We start from the raw sequence: 16618 nt of genomic DNA, 5'->3' as shown, positions 1-16618 counted from the left end.
GCGCTCTACGGACCCGAGCTAGGATTTAAGGGGTCCGACAGCGCTGGCGCACAGTGGATCTCAGCACATAGACGGCTATGATATTGACCAGCTTTCTTCAGTCTCCTTGAGGGCAGGGACAGTCCTGCCTTTGAGCCCTGCCCCCCTACCCCCACCCCAGGAATGGTTGTAACTCAGGCAGCGGGAGGACCCACTTCTTAAGCCTTCTTGGGTCTGGGAAGTTCTTCCTAAGTCTGCCCCAAGTCCTTTCCTTCTTTCCAGGCCTGGGTTGGGAAGGGGAGAGCCACGGGGAGGGGGGGGAGTGTTCCCTTTAAGGAAGGTGGGGGAGGGGGCTGCCGGCCGGTCTTCCTTCCGCCCCTCCCTGGCCCCCGCCGCCGGGGCTCAGGGCCCGGGCCCCGCGCCCGCGCATGCGCCCGCCTGTGGGCGCTGTCCCGGCTGAGAGGGCGGCGCGCACCGACAGCCGGACTGACAGGCGGCCGGTCGGACCGACGGGACAGTGCGGGGAGCGGGGACGCGGCGGGACAGCGACATGGCCGGCCACACGCAGCAGCCGAGCGGGCGCGGGAACCCGGGCCCTGCGCCCTCGCCCTCCCCGGGCCGGGGTCCCGGCCCCGGCGCCTCGGAGCGGGTGGCGCTCAAGAAGGAGATCGGGCTGGTGAGCGCCTGTACCATCATCATCGGTGAGCGGGACCGGAGCGGGCGGGTGCCTGGGGCGGTGAGGCCTGAGGCGGACAGCGGCTTGGAACAAGGAGCACCCCTCTCCGGGTGCGCCTAGCGGTCCGCGACGGTGGACCATGGATGAAGGATGCACGCCCGCGGCACATGCGGCGTCTCCCTTCACACAGCAGCCGCAGAGTTCCCAAGTGCCCCGGACTTCTGCGCTCGAACGAGGTGCAGGTCCCATCCACCGCTGGAATCCTCCTGCTGTCCTTATTTCTTTAAACTTCTGCAGGGCAGTTTCCCTCAGTCTTATCATCTCTAACATGTGGTCCTGCCTTGAGTGCAGGAGCCTTGCCAAGTGAGCAGACACTGTAAGCTGGCCTACTGCTAAGGCCTCCCAGTTCTGGATCTTGTGGCTCAAGCAGAGTTCCTACGGTGTGCAGGGTCCAGGTGCCATAGCGTGTGAATGATTTATTCTTCCAAAGCAGGAGGGACTGTGGGTAGCCTGGACAGGTAGAACCAGCCCAGAGTGGAAATGGGTTCCGAGAATGTAATTAGTGCCAAGATTGCCAGCTGGACCCTGGCGCAGGGGGGCGGAGCAGCAGTGATGGGGCGGCTGAGTTGGGGTGGGCAGACCCCGCCTGCAGAAAGGCTTCCTGGGGTGGGACCCCACTTGCATCCTCTCTGGCCCAGCTTCCCCACCTGAGAATGAGTGCACACATCCTGCCCACATATGGGGATTTCTGGGTAGTCAGAGGGCTCAGGGCCCAGTGAAAACAGTGGTGGGATTTCCCTGCTGTCCCAAGTCATGAAACTGACACCTCAGAAACTGGCCAACCCAGACCTGTACCTGTGTCCACACAAGGTGCCCCAGACAGCCCTGTGGGAGGAGTATGTTCCACCTCCAGTGTCCCAGGAGACAAGGGCTGGAAGGATGAATGGAGTGGACTTTGACTGCTCTTTCTTTATCACCTTCTCATGCTTCCCATCCCCAGTCAGTGGGAGCTGCTTGTTCATCCTCGGATCCCTGGAGATGGAAAAAGTTGGGGGCTCAGGAGGACAGTCTGGGGTCTTAACTTCCTCCTCCGCTGGCCCACCCCCACCCCCCACACTGGAGCTCCTGGGCCAAGGCTGGGGTCTAGCTCTTGGTCAACCCCCACACTCACACTGAGGGTTGCCCCAGGACACAGCCCCTGTACAGGTACCCCTCTGTCTCACCCCCTTGCACGTGGAAAGGCATCTTCTAGGAGCTGATCCTGATCTGGTCTGGAGCCCTTCTTGACCTCGAGTGCCCCTGCCCGTCTGCTGGGAGGACAGTCTCCTTCCAGGGATTCAGTCAGAGTACTGGCTAGAGCTTTGCCCTGACCCACACCCTCTCCAGGAGCTGTGCCCCCAGAAAGAGGAAGCCCACACATCGTGGGTGGACCAGGGAGTCCAGAGGCTGACCAGCTACAGTGCCCAGAAGGGGCAGAGAGAGACGTGATTTTTCCTGGGCTGCCTCAGCTAAACCCAGCATCCTCGAGCATAGACCTACTCTGCCTTATCCCCATATCCCATCCCCGCTCCCCTAAGTCCAGCAGAGGCTGCTGGCTCATCTCGCCTCCTGAGAGGGCCCTGGTGGTGATGGTGGGAGCAGATGAGGCTAACTCAGCAGGAGTTTTTCTGTGCAGCACAACTCTGCCCTCCCAGCTTCCCCACCTCTCATGCCATTTTTGCTGTTCCAGGGCCACTGTTCCCTTGGCGTGAGGCCTTGAAGACTGAGCTGGGCTTTAGGAGTGACTTAGCCAAGGGTGGCAGACTCAAAAACAGAGCCCAAATGATCTGACTGCAGCCCAGGACACTCAGGGGTGGTCCTATAACCCTACTTGGGGAGTTTTGAAGGGTTTCAGCAGGCGGGAGGCTAGCCTGGACAGAAAACAGACAAGGGGAGAATGTTCCAGAAGGTGACAGACGAGGCAGGTATGGCCTGAATCACTGCACCACCATCTCCCACCTGACACCCTGAAGGTCCCCCTCTTCACTGTTCCAGGGGCCGCATCTCCCACATCGTATCCCACTTTCCTGCTCTGGAGAGCCTGGCCAGAGTAAAAAATATCTTCAAAGTGTCCTATTTTAGCCTAAAAAGTCTTGAGAACTTTATAGCCTTCTTCATAATTTTTCTTGTTTGTTAGCAGCTACTCTTCTTATCTCCAAAACTTCCAAATACTCTCCCAGAAGATCCTGTAATTCTCTCCCCTTGCAGCCCCTACCTCAGGCTAAGTAGGGCTTTGGGCTTGAAAAAGACTCCACCTAAAACGTACTTAGGACCACTGAAGCAAGCACAGCTGGAGGGGAATGAGCCAGCCTGGAGGAAAAAGAGTCCTCTGGGGCCAGAGCTGTGCAAGACATCACTACATCTGTCTATTCAGAAAAATACGCCTGGCTACATTATGAAAACACAGTCTCCCTTTATCTCATGTGATTGCCCACCTTGCAAGATGGGAATTTTCATACCACTTTATAGATATAGAAACTGCTGTTGAAAGTTAAATGATGCTGCTGCAAGGGGTGGACTTGATATTTGGAACCAGAATTGGACTCCTCTCCCAATCCAGCGTGCTTCTTCACACTGCTCTGGTGCAGGGCAAAATCAGAGCCAGATTCAGAGCTCACGATAGGGGAAGGTTGAGGATTAAGCTGGGAGCTCATCCAACCAAGATTTACTGAACTCCTCACTCTACTATAAATAGACAAGCAGGTGGACAGAGAAATCTTCTGTGACTCCTCACCCCCACCCAAGGCTGTATGTACAGGATCCCTTGTCCTGACTCAGGGACCACAAACAGCTACCTCCCCAATTCATGCCCAAGGAGGGACTGTGCCCAGGTTCAGCAGACTGAGAATCACCTGGGTCTGCTGACCAGGCTGTCCTGGCCTCCACTGTCTCCCTTTGACCCAAATATCCAGCCTATGTTTGTGGATCAGGCTCAAGTGTGTTCTGGGGCTCTGGGGTCTCCTTTGTGAACCCCATCTCCTTAGGAGCCAGTACCTATGCACCCAGCTGTGGCCAGGTCCCTCCATTGTCTCCAGGGCTGGAGATTTTGGGCTGCTCAGGATACCCCTCTTCAGAACCCTCACCCACCAGCCTGTCTTTGCTTCACCATAGCTCCAATTTACAGATGAGGGAAGTAGGGACCTGAGGCTGCCACCAGGCCTGGGTCAGATGCTGTTGGTGTGCTCTCGATCACCCTTGGGGGCTGAGGCAGCTCCAGCCACAAGGGTGGGGCTGGCCAGCACTGGTCATCTTCATGCATCTATTCAACAGTTAGGTACCAAACAGTGCAGGGCTCTGTTCTGGGTGCTGGAGACACAACAGGGAACAAGACAGACAAATCCCTGTCCTCCTGGAGCTGACGTTCCAGCATGGGAAGTCGAAGAGCAAATAAGATAAACCAGCTGAATGTTTAGATGACCGGGTCATGATTAAGCGCTAAGGTGAGAAGATGATAGAGAGAGGTTTGTAGATGGGTGATGAGTCAGGCATGGGATGGGGTCCAGTCTGTGTGGGTCTTGCAGCCACAGTAAGGACCTTGCCTCTTTTTCTTTGTCAGATGGGAGCCCGAGGAGGGCTTTGAGCAGAAGAGGGATGGCGTGGGGTGGAGTAGGATGGAATGGAACAGGATGGCATGGCATGACATGGCCTGGGGCTTACTGTGGGGGAGAGGCTGCGGGCAACAGGGGCTGAAGCCGGAAGCCCAGTCAGGAGTCACCCGGGTAAGAAATAATGGTGGCAGACAGCGGGGTGATGCTAATGGAGGTGCTGAGAGGAGGTTCAGTCCTGGGCATGTCTGGAAGATTGAGCCAAAGGACTTGTGATGAACTGGATGAAAGATGTGGCCAAGTAGAGTCTAGGTGATAGCGAACTGGAGCCTGAGCAGCTGGGGGCCTGGTTTGCCATTCATCGATCTGGGAAGACTGTGAGGTGAGTAGGTCCAGGGAAGAGAGTTCTGTCCTTCTGCTCATCACTCTCTCAAAAGGAAAGTGGGTCAGTCTGGTGGTACACACTGGCCGATTGGCACTTTCAGGCATGTCTTGGAAGTGTCCCCACTCACCTCCCTGGAGTTCTGCCACGACTTCAGCGGGCACTTGTGTCCCCCAGAGGGGTGCCTGACATGTGCTCACCACCAGGACACTGGGAGGCAGAGGCTTCACCCAGAGCAATAGCAAGGCCCCCAAAGCAGGGCTCTGGCTGCTGACCCCACGGTGTTGAGGTCCCAAGGGGCTCAGGTCTCCATAGGTCAGCTTGGGTGGCTGGATGTCTCCAAAGTAGACAGCAATAGGGACTACCCATAAACACTTCCCAGGACCTCTGAGGTAGCAGACAGGATGAGTACAGACCCACATCACTCCCTCGTCTCCCCATCTTACAGATAAGAAGGTTCAGAGAGTGAAGCACCTTGTCCACAGCCCCCCACCATGAGGGATCCAGGGTTTGAATTCAGATTTAGGGGTTCTCAACTAGTCATTGGCCCTGCCCACGGTCTCAGGACACTTGGGACTTACCAGCAGGAATTTTGAGTTCTTCCCTGGAAATCTCATGGGTCACATCCTAATGGGGAGGTGCTGGGACTCATTGCCCAGTGCAAGGGAAGGAGGCCTGGCCCATGGCCAGTCCCTGACAGGGCCCAGGAGTCCAGGAGCTGTTCTCTGTCAGGCCAGCAGGCCAGTGTGGCAGGAGGAGGCCACGTCATAGCCATGCTCACTGAAAAGGCAGGCATGTGTAAGAGGACCTAGGCCCTAGGGGTCCCCTGTCCTTTTAGGGGGCTCAAACTCCTCATCTCAGCAGGTCAGGGCATAGTCCCTGCCCTCTGGGAATGCAAGGTCCACCCAGGATGGCAAATAAAGGTAATCACTTCCTAGCCATCCTCCAGGTACCATGGGAGAGGAGGAGGGGCCCTATTATAGAGATCATGGTGGGAGATCAGGGAGGGCTTCCTGGAGGTGACATTGCTTCTTGGAGGCCAGTGAGCTGGGAAGAGACCTGCCACGGGAGAGGACAGAGGGCCCTGAGCAGACCGTGTTTCCTCTGGCAGCTGGCAGGACATATCCATCCTGCCCAGCAGTACCTCTGCCAAAGTCAGGGTTGCCCCAGCCCTCTGCTGCCCCCCGAGTCCCATGGCCCTTCCGGGCAGAAGGGGAACCTGAGGCTTAAAGGGGGCAGCACAGGCCTGAGTCACACAGCTGACTCCTGTTCAGGGATGGGGGTGGTGGTGACAGGACCGCCCCGACCCCTCCCTGAATCAGACTCTGCACATTACCCCCACACACACCCGGGGCAGCCAGCCCCTTCCACCGGCGCGACCTTCGTGGTCTACCCTGGCGACCTCCACAGTCGGCCACTGCCTCCCAGAAATAGGTCAGCACGCACTGCAGCAGCCAGGGGAACAATGGCCCTTTCTTCGTTCCTCCACGGAGCTGGGTAAGCCCCATCAGGCCAAACATCTTAATGTGATAAAAACCACCCAGCTCGGGCTGAGGGAAGAGGGCCGAGAGGATACTGGAGGGGGGCCCCCTGGTTGGGGGGACTCATCCTCACCACCCTCCTGGGAGCTCTGGCCCCGCCGAGGACCTGCGAGGACCACAGAGCAGCCGTCCCATTGGGTGGACAGGTATATGGAGGCCTCGGAACACACATTCCTCCAGCCTACTGAGACACCTGACCAGGTGCTCAGCAGTATCTCCCAGCCCATCCCACCTTCCATGGTCCCTGCCCTTCCTCTGCTTCCTCCAGAGCAGGATCCCCCAAAGGATGGACTTGTCCACTGTGCTTGGTCACTTAGTCACATCCAACTCTTTGCAACCCCATGGACTGTACCCTACCAAGCTCCTCCGTCCATGGGGATTCCCCAGGCAAGAATACTAGAGTGGGTTGCCATGCCCTCCTCCAGGGGATCTTCCCAACCCAGGGATTGAACCCAGGTCTTCAGCACTGCAGGCAGATTCTTTACCATCGGAGCCACCAGGGAAGCCCAGGAATACTGGGATGGGTAGCCCATCCCTTCTCCAGGGTCTCTTTCCGACCCAGGAATTGAACCAGGGTCTCCTGCACTTCAGGTGGATTCTTGACCAGCTGAGCTACCAGGGAAGCCCAGACTTGTCCACTGCTGTTCACTAAATCTGGCAGAGCTGATTCTGCCGGGCCTGAACATGGGCGCTGAGAAGGGAGGCCTGGACCCTCCACCACCAGGAGCGATAGGCAGGCATCCCTTATGGCTCTGTGGTCCCTTCTCCACACCCCTAAACATCCACTGCTGTAGGCGGCCACCTCAGCAACATCCCTCCTTGTCCTCTGCCCCTCACCTAGCCTTTTTGCTCCTTGCATAGCCCCATCCCACCCCCATGGTACCAAGAGCAGCCAGTGGACCTTGATGGGGTTTTCTGCCATCTTCCAGCACAGACCCAGGGCAGAGGCTGGAGGATGTCCAGGCCTGGAGGAAGAGGCCCCCAAAGACCTCAGAGACACCTGCTGGCACACGTGTCCCTTTGAGCCATGTGGGGAGAAGTCCTGCACTGTAGCCTGAGGCCACGTGTCTAAAACAATAGCAGTCTCCACCCCCGGCCCATCCCCCAGTTCCCAGCATCCAAGTCTCCAACCAGTGGGCAATGACTAGTGATATGTCCCTTTCAGATCCCAGCCTTGGGAGACGAGGTGCCAGGTGTGGCTTCCCCGAGGGCTACCCTGGTGGGGCCCTGTCAGGCTGAATTGTACAGGGTGGGGGGGGGGGCGGCCCACAGTAGGGTGAGGGGGGCCGCGTGGCTCAGGGCTCTGGATGCACCCAGCTCCTTCCAAGGCCACCCAACCCCCGCTGGCTTCCAACCTCCCTGGCTTTTGGCAAATCCTGCTCCACCAGGTCCTGAGAACAGAGGCTCTACTACTGGACAGAGTGAACTCAAAGACCCTTTAGAAACCCAAGAGCCCACCGAGGCCCCGGGCCCCACAGTGGATGAAGCAGGTGGCCTGTCTACCCCTAGAAGCAAGCTGAGGACACAGCCTACCTGGGGGGAGGCTGGGAGACAGAAATTCTTTCCTCCTTATCTGGATGTGTTTAGGGCTCCTGGGATGTGACTGGAAAGCCAAGCAGGGCATCGTGGCCATCCAGACTGGAAATCTGTGTCGACTGAGTGGGGGTGGGGTAGGACTGTGAACAGGGAGTCCATGCAGATGGGCGGCCCCAGCTGTGTCCTCATCCAGACCTGCCTGTGGGCCCTGCAGGTGGAGCCGGCAGACTCTGCCCTCTTGGTCCTGTGCTCCCCACCTGGGCCCTAGCAGATGGGGCCATTTGTGGAGGGGTTGAGGCCCAGGTCCCAGCAGTGCGACTTTTTTATTCATGTGGCCTGTGGGTGTGTACGCGCTTGCGTGCTCAGTCGTGTTCGACTCTTTGCAACCCCTTGGACTATAGCCCACCAGGCTCCTCTGTCCATGGGATTTCTCAGGCAAGAATACTGGAGTGGGTTGCCATTTCTGGCTCCAGGGGATTTTCCTGACCCAGGCATTGAACCTGTGTCTCCTGCATTGGTGTGCGGGTTCTTTAGCAGCTGAGCCACCAGGGAAGCCCATGCCCTGTGGGTTCTGGGGTTATCTCCTCTTGGGCAGGCCCTACTGTACATCACCAGTGATATGACTGGATTCATTAGCACAGAGGATGAGGCCCAGGTCACCCAGTGCATTATCCTCTTTGCCCTAACTGCCAGGGAGCTCAGGGTTAAGTGGGCACTCAGCATTTTGCTCATTCTGGAAGCCTGCTCTGCAGCCTGCAGCTTGGCTGTCTGAGGGTCTCCCATTGTTCTGCTCCCAGACCCCACGAGTCAACAGAGAGTCCCACTCTGACCAGTGCCCATCCTTCCAAGACTCAAGAGTCAGTCCAGGGGCAGGCCAGGCTTTCTGTGACCCATGACCTGCCAGATTCCACTGGCACCCAAACCTAGAAAGCCAGCCAACCCCTCTGTTCCTGCCCAGAGTCTCCTGCTGGGAGGGCCGAGTGGAGACAGCTGCACCCACTTCACAGATGGGAACATTGGTCCCTCACATCGGGGCACGGGTGCCATTTTGGACCTCAGGCCATTCATTCACTCATCCCGTAGTTTGCACAACAGATGTGTATTGACCACCTACTATGTGCTGGAGGCCCAAGGTGAGGTTTCCAACAGTACACACAGAATCACCCGAAGATGCAAAGAACATCTGGATGCAGCTGTGAATGAGCTGAGGCTTCCCATACAGTACTTCACTGAATCCTCACTATAGCCCTGTTGTGCAGGCAGGACTCGAGAGGTGACCTGAGCTAGGAGAGATTCCTGGCTTTCTGAGCCCCCGCCAGGATTTCCCACTGTGGTCCTGGGATTTGAGCAGTAACTCCTGTTTGCAACAGTGGCTGTTCCCAAGGGAGAGGCATCTGTGCCCAGACCCCAGGCTGAGCCAACCGAGTCCTGCCAGCCTGCCACCGTCCACCTCATCCCTGAAAATGTACCAGGTCCTCTCCCTCACCCCACTGCCCTTTGCCCAGAAGCTGAACCATTTTAAGAACACCAGGAAACCAGATCTCTTCTGAATCTGTGTCTGCAGTCTGTGTCCTAGGTCAGGGAGGAGCCCAGCAGGCAAAGGGCTCTCTGAAAGGGAAACAGGAGATGGAAGATAAAGAGAGTATGGAGCAGGGTCTGGGGCTGTGAAGTGGGAGGAGGAGCCTTACCAGCTGGTCAAGGAGGGCTTCCTGGGGGAGGTGCCGTCCCCAAGACACTGTGAGTTTCGATCTCAGCCAATAGAAAGTGGCAACAGTGTCATGGTCAAGGTCTTGCTTTAAGTGACCGGCTCTGCCAGCAGGCCGGGAGGAAGGAGGTGGCTGGAGGCTGACAAGCCTGGAGGCCTTGGCCAGGGTTGAGGGGCTGCACTTGGGCCCTGTGGGGAGGCACTGGAGTGGCTGCCACTGCTTGGGCTTGGCCCACCTCATGGGAGTGAGAGGCAGAGGAATTTGGAACAGGACTCATCTCTGGCAGGGAGCCTGTCTGGACAGACAAAGGTGTCACTGTGCATGTCAGGGGCTGGGGAGGGGAAATGAGGTGGCCAGAGTGGGGCTTGCAGGGTCTGAGGGGCCCGTGGCGTCCACATGCCTCCAGGCCCACCTCCAGGGAGCAGCCCAAGCTCCCCTCCTCACTGCAGCATCTAGAGCTGCACAGAGAGGCTGGCCTGCTGGGGGCACCCCAGACCTGATGCCTCCCTACCTTTCCCCACTGCAGGAAACATCATTGGCTCGGGCATCTTCATCTCCCCCAAAGGGGTCCTAGAGCACTCTGGCTCTGTGGGTCTGGCCCTCTTCGTCTGGGTCCTGGGTGGAGGCATCACTGCCCTGGGCTCACTCTGCTACGCGGAGCTGGGAGTGGCCATCCCCAAATCTGGTGGGGACTACGCCTATGTCACTGAGATCTTTGGGGGCCTGGCTGGGTAAGTGTGGGGCTCTAGCAGCTGGGGGTGGGGACAGCCTCTCCAGAACCGATGGCCTGCTGGGCCCGGACCCCAGTATCCTCTTCTGCTTCTCATATCCTGGGGAGGTCATGGGAGTGGGTGGAGGGAAGGAGAGAGTGTTGGATGGCCTTCTAAGGCCAGGGTGTGTGGGACCAACGCCCATGGCATTCCAGCCAGACACTAGCTGGCCCCTGACCTCTCTGTGCTACCTTTTAAATAAGCCTCACCTCCCTCCCAGGTGTTTACAGGTGAGAAAGTCCTTACTATGGAAACTTCTAGATGCTGTCAGCATCCAGGCAAGCAATGAAGGGCATGACATTCCTATTAACGCTCTGCAAGAGCTTTCCTTTAAATAACTTCTAGTGTTCCTTTAATCACCGTGAATGTTAGCTAAGCACCTGCTGCTTGCTGAGGGCCGGGACGCAGTGATAAAAGGGTCCGGCCCAGTCGTCAGGTTGCTTACAGTACAGAAGGGAAACCCCTCTGATGTGATCAGGACCAGGAGGAGCCTTGCTCTGAAAGTGTAAGAGGTAGCTGCCCAGTAGCCAAGAAAATAGCTGCCTACCACCCGGAGAAGGCTGCCAGAGAAAACACTTTTGCGCTGAGGCTTGAAGGGGCAGGTGGGGGTTTTTTGGCTGACCAGTGAGGAAGGATGGGGTGCACGTACAGAGGGTGGTGGCCTGGGCTTGGCGGGGACTGGGCAGCCTGTGGGTGGAAGGGAACCCAAGCTCCATCTAGCTGAGCCACGCTGAGGGCCTGAACAAAGGTCCAGGAAGATCCCAGAACCATTAAGGAGTCCAAATTGTGGGGACGTGGTGGCCGGTGTGGCATGAGGGAGGGCTTTAGCAAGACTCCACTGATGGGGGTTCCTGATCAGGAGGGGGAGATTTCAGGCTGGGGTTTGTCACTTGGGTGAGGTCTTTGGCACACCCAGGAGATGCTCAGTCAGGCCTTGGGTGGGGTATCTGGAGCACAGAGAAGTCTAGGCTGAAGAATTTAAAGGGTGGTTCTGAGCAATGCGGTCAGGGGCCTTTAAGAGGATGGAGTGTGGCAGAGCGTGCACACTCCTCTGGGTGTGTCTGGGGGTGTTCTTCTCTGGGGAGGGGATCCTCAAAGGGGCCTGGGACCCATGAAAGCAAAAGAATCATGCTGTGTGGCTGGAATACTTGAGAAGATGGGAGAGGAGAGCCCAACCCCCACCCCAGGGACACATAACACTGAGTGGGTGTGTGGGTGGGGAGAGGGGAGCACCCAGTATGAGAGGGGGGCCAGGGTGCTAGGATGTCCCAGAAGTGAAAGGAGTGGGGCAGGGGGGAATGTGTACAGCGAGGAGTATGGAAGCAGGGCTACAGAGCAAAGGCCAGGACCGAGAGGAAGCCACTGAGCTTGGTGCCCCAGAGGCCACTGGTACCCTTGGATAAGGCAGTGCCCGCCTTCAAGGTGGGGTGGACAGGCGGCCAGCACCACCCCCACAGACAGGTGGTGCCCTGGGTGCAGCCAGAGCCCCCAGGAACAGGTCAGACCTCACTCCCACGTGGACACCCTGCAGAGGGGAGTTTCGGGCAGAGGGGACCTGAATCCTTCCCACCCTACCAGGGTGCTTTGCAAGGTCTGGTCCCTTGGGGCTCACAGCTCAGAGTCAGCCATCTGTAGCCACAGGGCTCTGCTGGGGACTACTTCTGGAGCCAGGACTGGAGGTCCCAGGAGAGCCCAGCCCAGCTCAGGAACAGCCTGGGGCCGAGGACCTTTTCTTTAGAAAAGGGGTGGGTTCCCTAGTCTCTCTCCACACCTGCCCAGAGACAGCCCATAGCAGTGTGTGCTGAACAGCTATCTCTGTTGAAACAATTTATCAGTAGAGCAGAGACCTCGACAAGGTGGGCCCTGCCTCCCTGGACTGAAGCCAGCCTCTGGGCGCCCACAGCAGCCTGGGTACCAGGGCTCAGGGTGCAGCCCCGCTCCCCACACCTGGGCCCACTTGGCCCGGAGGGTCCCGGGAGGCCCGCCCCACTCGGGCCCTGGCTCATTCCAGCTTCCTGCTGCTCTGGAGCGCCGTGCTCATCATGTACCCCACGAGCCTGGCCGTCATCTCCATGACCTTCTCCAACTACGTGCTGCAGCCCGTGTTCCCCAACTGCATCCCGCCGGCCGCCGCCTCCCGCGTGCTCTCCATGGCTTGCCTGAGTGAGTGCCCAGTCGTGGGGGTGGGCGGGGCCTCTGTCCCCAGGACCCGCCCTGCAGAGGAGGACTTGGGGGTCTTTTTTTTTTTTTTTTCCAATGTGGACCATTTTTAAAGTCTTTGTTGAATTTGTTGCAATATTGTTTCTGTTTTATGCTTTGGCTTTTGGGCCTGGAGGCTTGTGGGATCCTAGCTCCCTACCCAGGGATCGAACCCACACCCCCTGCATTGGAAGGCAGAGTCTTAACCACTGGACCACCGGGGAAGTCCCCTGTGGGAGGACTTTGGGAGCGGGTATCCCTCCAGCTGCCAGACCCCCTTGAAGCTGGCCTCAGGGGGTGGGCTTCTGGCACTCTGGCTGCTGCATGAGACACCCCGTCCTGCAGCCGGGGCTGGACTTGGCCATGGCCCACCATGAGGGGCTTGGCCTCGGGTGCCTGCTCACCCACCTGCCCTCCTGTCCTTCTCCTGCAGTGCTCTTGACGTGGGTGAACAGCTCGAGTGTGCGCTGGGCCACGCGCATACAGGATGTGTTCACCGGCGGGAAGCTGCTGGCCCTCTCACTCATCATTGGCGTGGGCTTTGTCCAGATCTTCCAAGGTAGGGCCGGGCATGGGGCTGGGTGCAGGGCTGGGGAGACGATGCTGACCCTTGGCCTCCGGACCCCCCAGGACACTTTGAGGAGCTGAGGCCCAGCAACGCCTTCGACTTCTGGATGACGCCGTCCGTGGGCCACCTGGCCCTGGCCTTCCTCCAGGGCTCCTTCGCCTTCAGCGGCTGGAACTTCCTCAACTATGTCACAGAGGAGCTGGTGGACCCTCGAAAGTAAGTGGGGCATTGGCCCAGCCCTGGGAAGGGGTGGGAGAGGCGGCCTCCCCGGCCAGGCCTGCGGTCACCTATGGCCTGGCTGCGCTGCTGATCCCCACGAGCGGCTCTGGAAAGGCAGCCAGGAGGCCTGTGTTCCAGCCTGACCCTGCTCTGTATGGTTGTGGATGAGTCACGGCCCCTCTCTGGGTCTCGGAAACACTGAGTCTCATTGTCTCCCTGTAAACGGATCCAGCTATGTGGTTGGCCAAAAAATTACACATGTGCACACAACATGGTCCCTAGAAAAGAAGCCAATGGCTCTGTCTGAGGTTAAGCTGGGACCCTGACGGTGAACAGTTACAGCTGGGGCTGGGGGTGAGGGGCGCCGATGGGAGTCCCTGGGGACCCTGGCTTGTGTGGACTGAGCTCTAAGGACACTCTGAGGATCTTCAAAGCTGATTTGGCTGTATGCAACATTCTTTTCACGTGCAGACATTAGATCCGCCCCCTCCCCCAGGATATTAGTGACTCCTCCTCCTACCAGGCTGTGCCAAGGCTGGGCTGAAGAGTAGTGGGGAGACAGACTGACGGATTGCAGGGCTGTCCTCTCCCCTGCCCTGGAGATGGGTTCAAAGCCCCATTACCTCCCTGAGGCCCCACCCCAGCCCCCCAAGGACCAATGCTGACACGCTCCACCACTGTCCCCAGGAACCTACCTCGTGCCATCTTCATCTCCATCCCCCTGGTGACCTTCGTGTACACCTTTACCAACGTCGCCTACTTCACCGCCATGTCCCCCCAGGAGCTGCTGGCCTCCAATGCCGTGGCGGTGGTGAGTGGGGGCCCCCGCCTGGTCCCTGGCTCCTGTCCGGCCCCCGCCCCGCCTCACGCTCTGCTTCTCTTCTGTGCCCACCCAGACCTTCGGGGAGAAGCTGCTGGGCTACTTTTCTTGGGTCATGCCCGTCTCCGTGGCACTTTCCACTTTCGGAGGGATCAATGGCTACCTGTTCACCTCCTCCAGGTGACCGGGCTGGAGGGAGAGTGGTCAGGGTGAGGCCAGGCCGCCGCCCTGGTGCACAGGAGCAGTGCTGGGGGAAGGGAAATCCCGCCTGGTTGAGCCCACCTGAAGGTGGGACGAGGAACTCTCGGGGAACGGAGATCTGATCCCACTTCTGAGGAACAGGAAGCAGGAGGGAGGCAGGCTGGATGAGGGGAAAAACTGCCCAGTGGGGCTGCTGGAGCAGGCGGTCAGAGGTGACAGCTCAAGAGAGCTATCAGGTCCAGAGCTGAGGTCGGGATCTGGCTGGCAGGGAGGCCCTGGGCCAGGCTCATGGCCCCCACCCATCTGCCCCCATCCCCCAGACTGTGCTTCTCTGGAGCCCGAGAGGGGCACCTGCCCAGCCTGCTAGCCATGATCCACGTCAGACGCTGCACCCCTATTCCTGCCCTCCTCGTCTGTGTAAGTTGGGGGACCAGGCTGGCAGGGCAGGGAGCCAGGGCCACTCAGCAGCCTGGGTGGTGGCAGGGGGTGAGGCCTGGCCCTGTGGGAGGGGAGGGCCGGGCTCACCGACGTCCTGGCCTGAGCTGGCCGGCCCAGGGCCCCTCCTGGGCTGACAGGAGGCAGGTGGGAGCCAGACCTCAGCCCGGTCCTCTCCCAGTGTGGGGCCACGGCGGTCATCATGCTCGTGGGAGACACGTACACGCTCATCAACTACGTGTCCTTCATCAACTACCTCTGCTACGGCGTCACCATCCTGGGCCTGCTCGTGCTGCGCTGGAGGCGGCCAGCACTCCACAGGCCCATCAAGGTGAGGCTGGGGAAGGACTGGCTGGCTCACATGCCGGAAGTGGTCAGGGCCACCCCCGGGGGCAGCGATGGCAGCAATGGGGAGGCCAGGCTTTGCCATGTGCCCAGCCCTGCCTGGGGCCCTGTGTGCACTGGCGTCTTCAGTCCTTAAGCAGCCCTATGAAGTTGGTGCTGTGAATACTCCCACTTCATGGACAGGAAAATAAGGTTAAGACACGGTCACAGAGGATTCCACGAGCCCACACAAAACAGAAGCCCCGAAAGCGAGCTAAAAGGAAAGTCCTCCCATTTGCATATCAATCCTTGAGCTGGAGAAGTAAGTGCTCAATGCCTGAAATGTGGAACACTGAAAATCATTCACCTCCAGCCAAGTGCAAGCGGCCAGTCCACATACAGTCGCGGTGGGGAGCTCAGAGCCGCTGAAGTTGACAGACCCTCAACAGTTGGGCCAACTGGGCTCCTCAGGTCTCAGCTCCCAGGAAATGGCCCGAGACCCCCAGGGTTGGGGGGTGGGCAGGAGAGCTGGGGGGGTGGTGTCCTGCACTGCTGCTTGCTGTCCCCCAGGTGAACCTCCTCGTCCCCGTGGCGTACTTGGTCTTCTGGGCATTCCTGCTGGTCTTCAGCTTCATCTCGGAGCCCATGGTGTGTGGGGTAGGCGTTATCATCATCCTGACAGGGGTGCCCATCTTCTTCCTGGGAGCGTTCTGGAGAAGCAAACCAAAGTGTGTGCACAGACTCACAGGTGAGCTGGGCAGCTCCCCGAGGGGGCGGGGCCTGGAGATAGGACCCTCTCTGGGCTTTGCCCTAAAGCGGGGATCTCCCGGCAGCCGAGGTGGCCACACGGGGCCCAGCCACCACCAGACGTCTGCCCATGGTGTGGCTCAAGTGTCCGGGTCCCGTGCACAGAGAGCAGCTCCCTGAGGACCCCTGTCCTACGGGGTCAGACTCCAGCGTCCATGTGTTGGTCTGTCTGTCTGTCCTCAGAGTCAGTGACACGCTGGGGCCAGGAGCTGTGTTTCGTGGTCTACCCCCAGGGCTCCCCAGAGGAGGAGGAAAATGGCCCCTGCCAGCCCTCCCCACTGCCTGCCACGGACAAGCCCTTGAAGACACAATGAGACATTTGTGGAGCCTGAAGCAGCTGTTTCTGTTTACATGTTGTTTATTGAGGAGGTGTTTTTGCAAAAAAAAAAAAAAAATTTTTTTTTCCTGGGGAAAAATAAAACGAGCTCTGACTCTTAGAAGGGCTTGGTAAGGAAGCCCTGAGGATGTGGACTGGGTCCCCTGTCAGCACTGCCCTGCTAGCTTTTCCTGGAAAGATCTGTGCATAAAACAGGGCTGGTGGTGCACCTGTCTCAGGAACTTGTTGGGTCCCCCTGGGTGGGGGGGGGGCATGTGTGGAGCTGGCTGGAGCAGGTGGCTTGGTTGGCTCGGGAGGAGGCTCTTGACTTTTGGGGGGTTCTGATGCTTGAGCCAGACACTCCTTCTCTGGGGTTGGCACCTTGGTGTCCGGGGCCAACCCTGCCCTACAGAGGTGGAGGACTGAGAATTGGCTGGGTGTGACCCTTTCTCCCATACCCTGCTGGAGGCTCAGCCACCCAGGAGAGCCTGGGGTCCCCACCAGAACTGCCTTTCTTCCCATAAATCCCCACGGAGTGAGTGTCAGGACTCAGTG

General features: G+C 58.8%; 1 protein-coding gene across 1 annotated transcript; it reads left to right on the top strand.

The window, feature by feature from the left end:
- Window positions 1-448: 448 nt before the first annotated feature.
- On the top strand, window positions 449-16290 carry SLC7A10 (solute carrier family 7 member 10). Its single transcript, XM_070770915.1, has 11 exons — window positions 449-680; window positions 9931-10135; window positions 12186-12337; window positions 12807-12932; window positions 13004-13157; window positions 13848-13971; window positions 14057-14160; window positions 14502-14598; window positions 14798-14947; window positions 15511-15688; window positions 15931-16290. Exons 1-11 carry the CDS (start codon window positions 530-532, stop codon window positions 16059-16061), a joined length of 1572 nt encoding a protein of 523 aa, XP_070627016.1. The 5' UTR covers window positions 449-529; the 3' UTR covers window positions 16062-16290.
- The last annotated feature ends 328 nt before the right edge of the window (window positions 16291-16618 follow it).

Source organism: Bos indicus, chromosome 18 (assembly GCF_029378745.1).
Source record: "Bos indicus isolate NIAB-ARS_2022 breed Sahiwal x Tharparkar chromosome 18, NIAB-ARS_B.indTharparkar_mat_pri_1.0, whole genome shotgun sequence".
Taxonomy (NCBI): Eukaryota; Metazoa; Chordata; class Mammalia; order Artiodactyla; family Bovidae; genus Bos; species Bos indicus.
The sequence above is the reverse complement of the archived record's forward strand: the minus strand, read 5'-3'. Positions and strand labels throughout refer to the sequence as shown.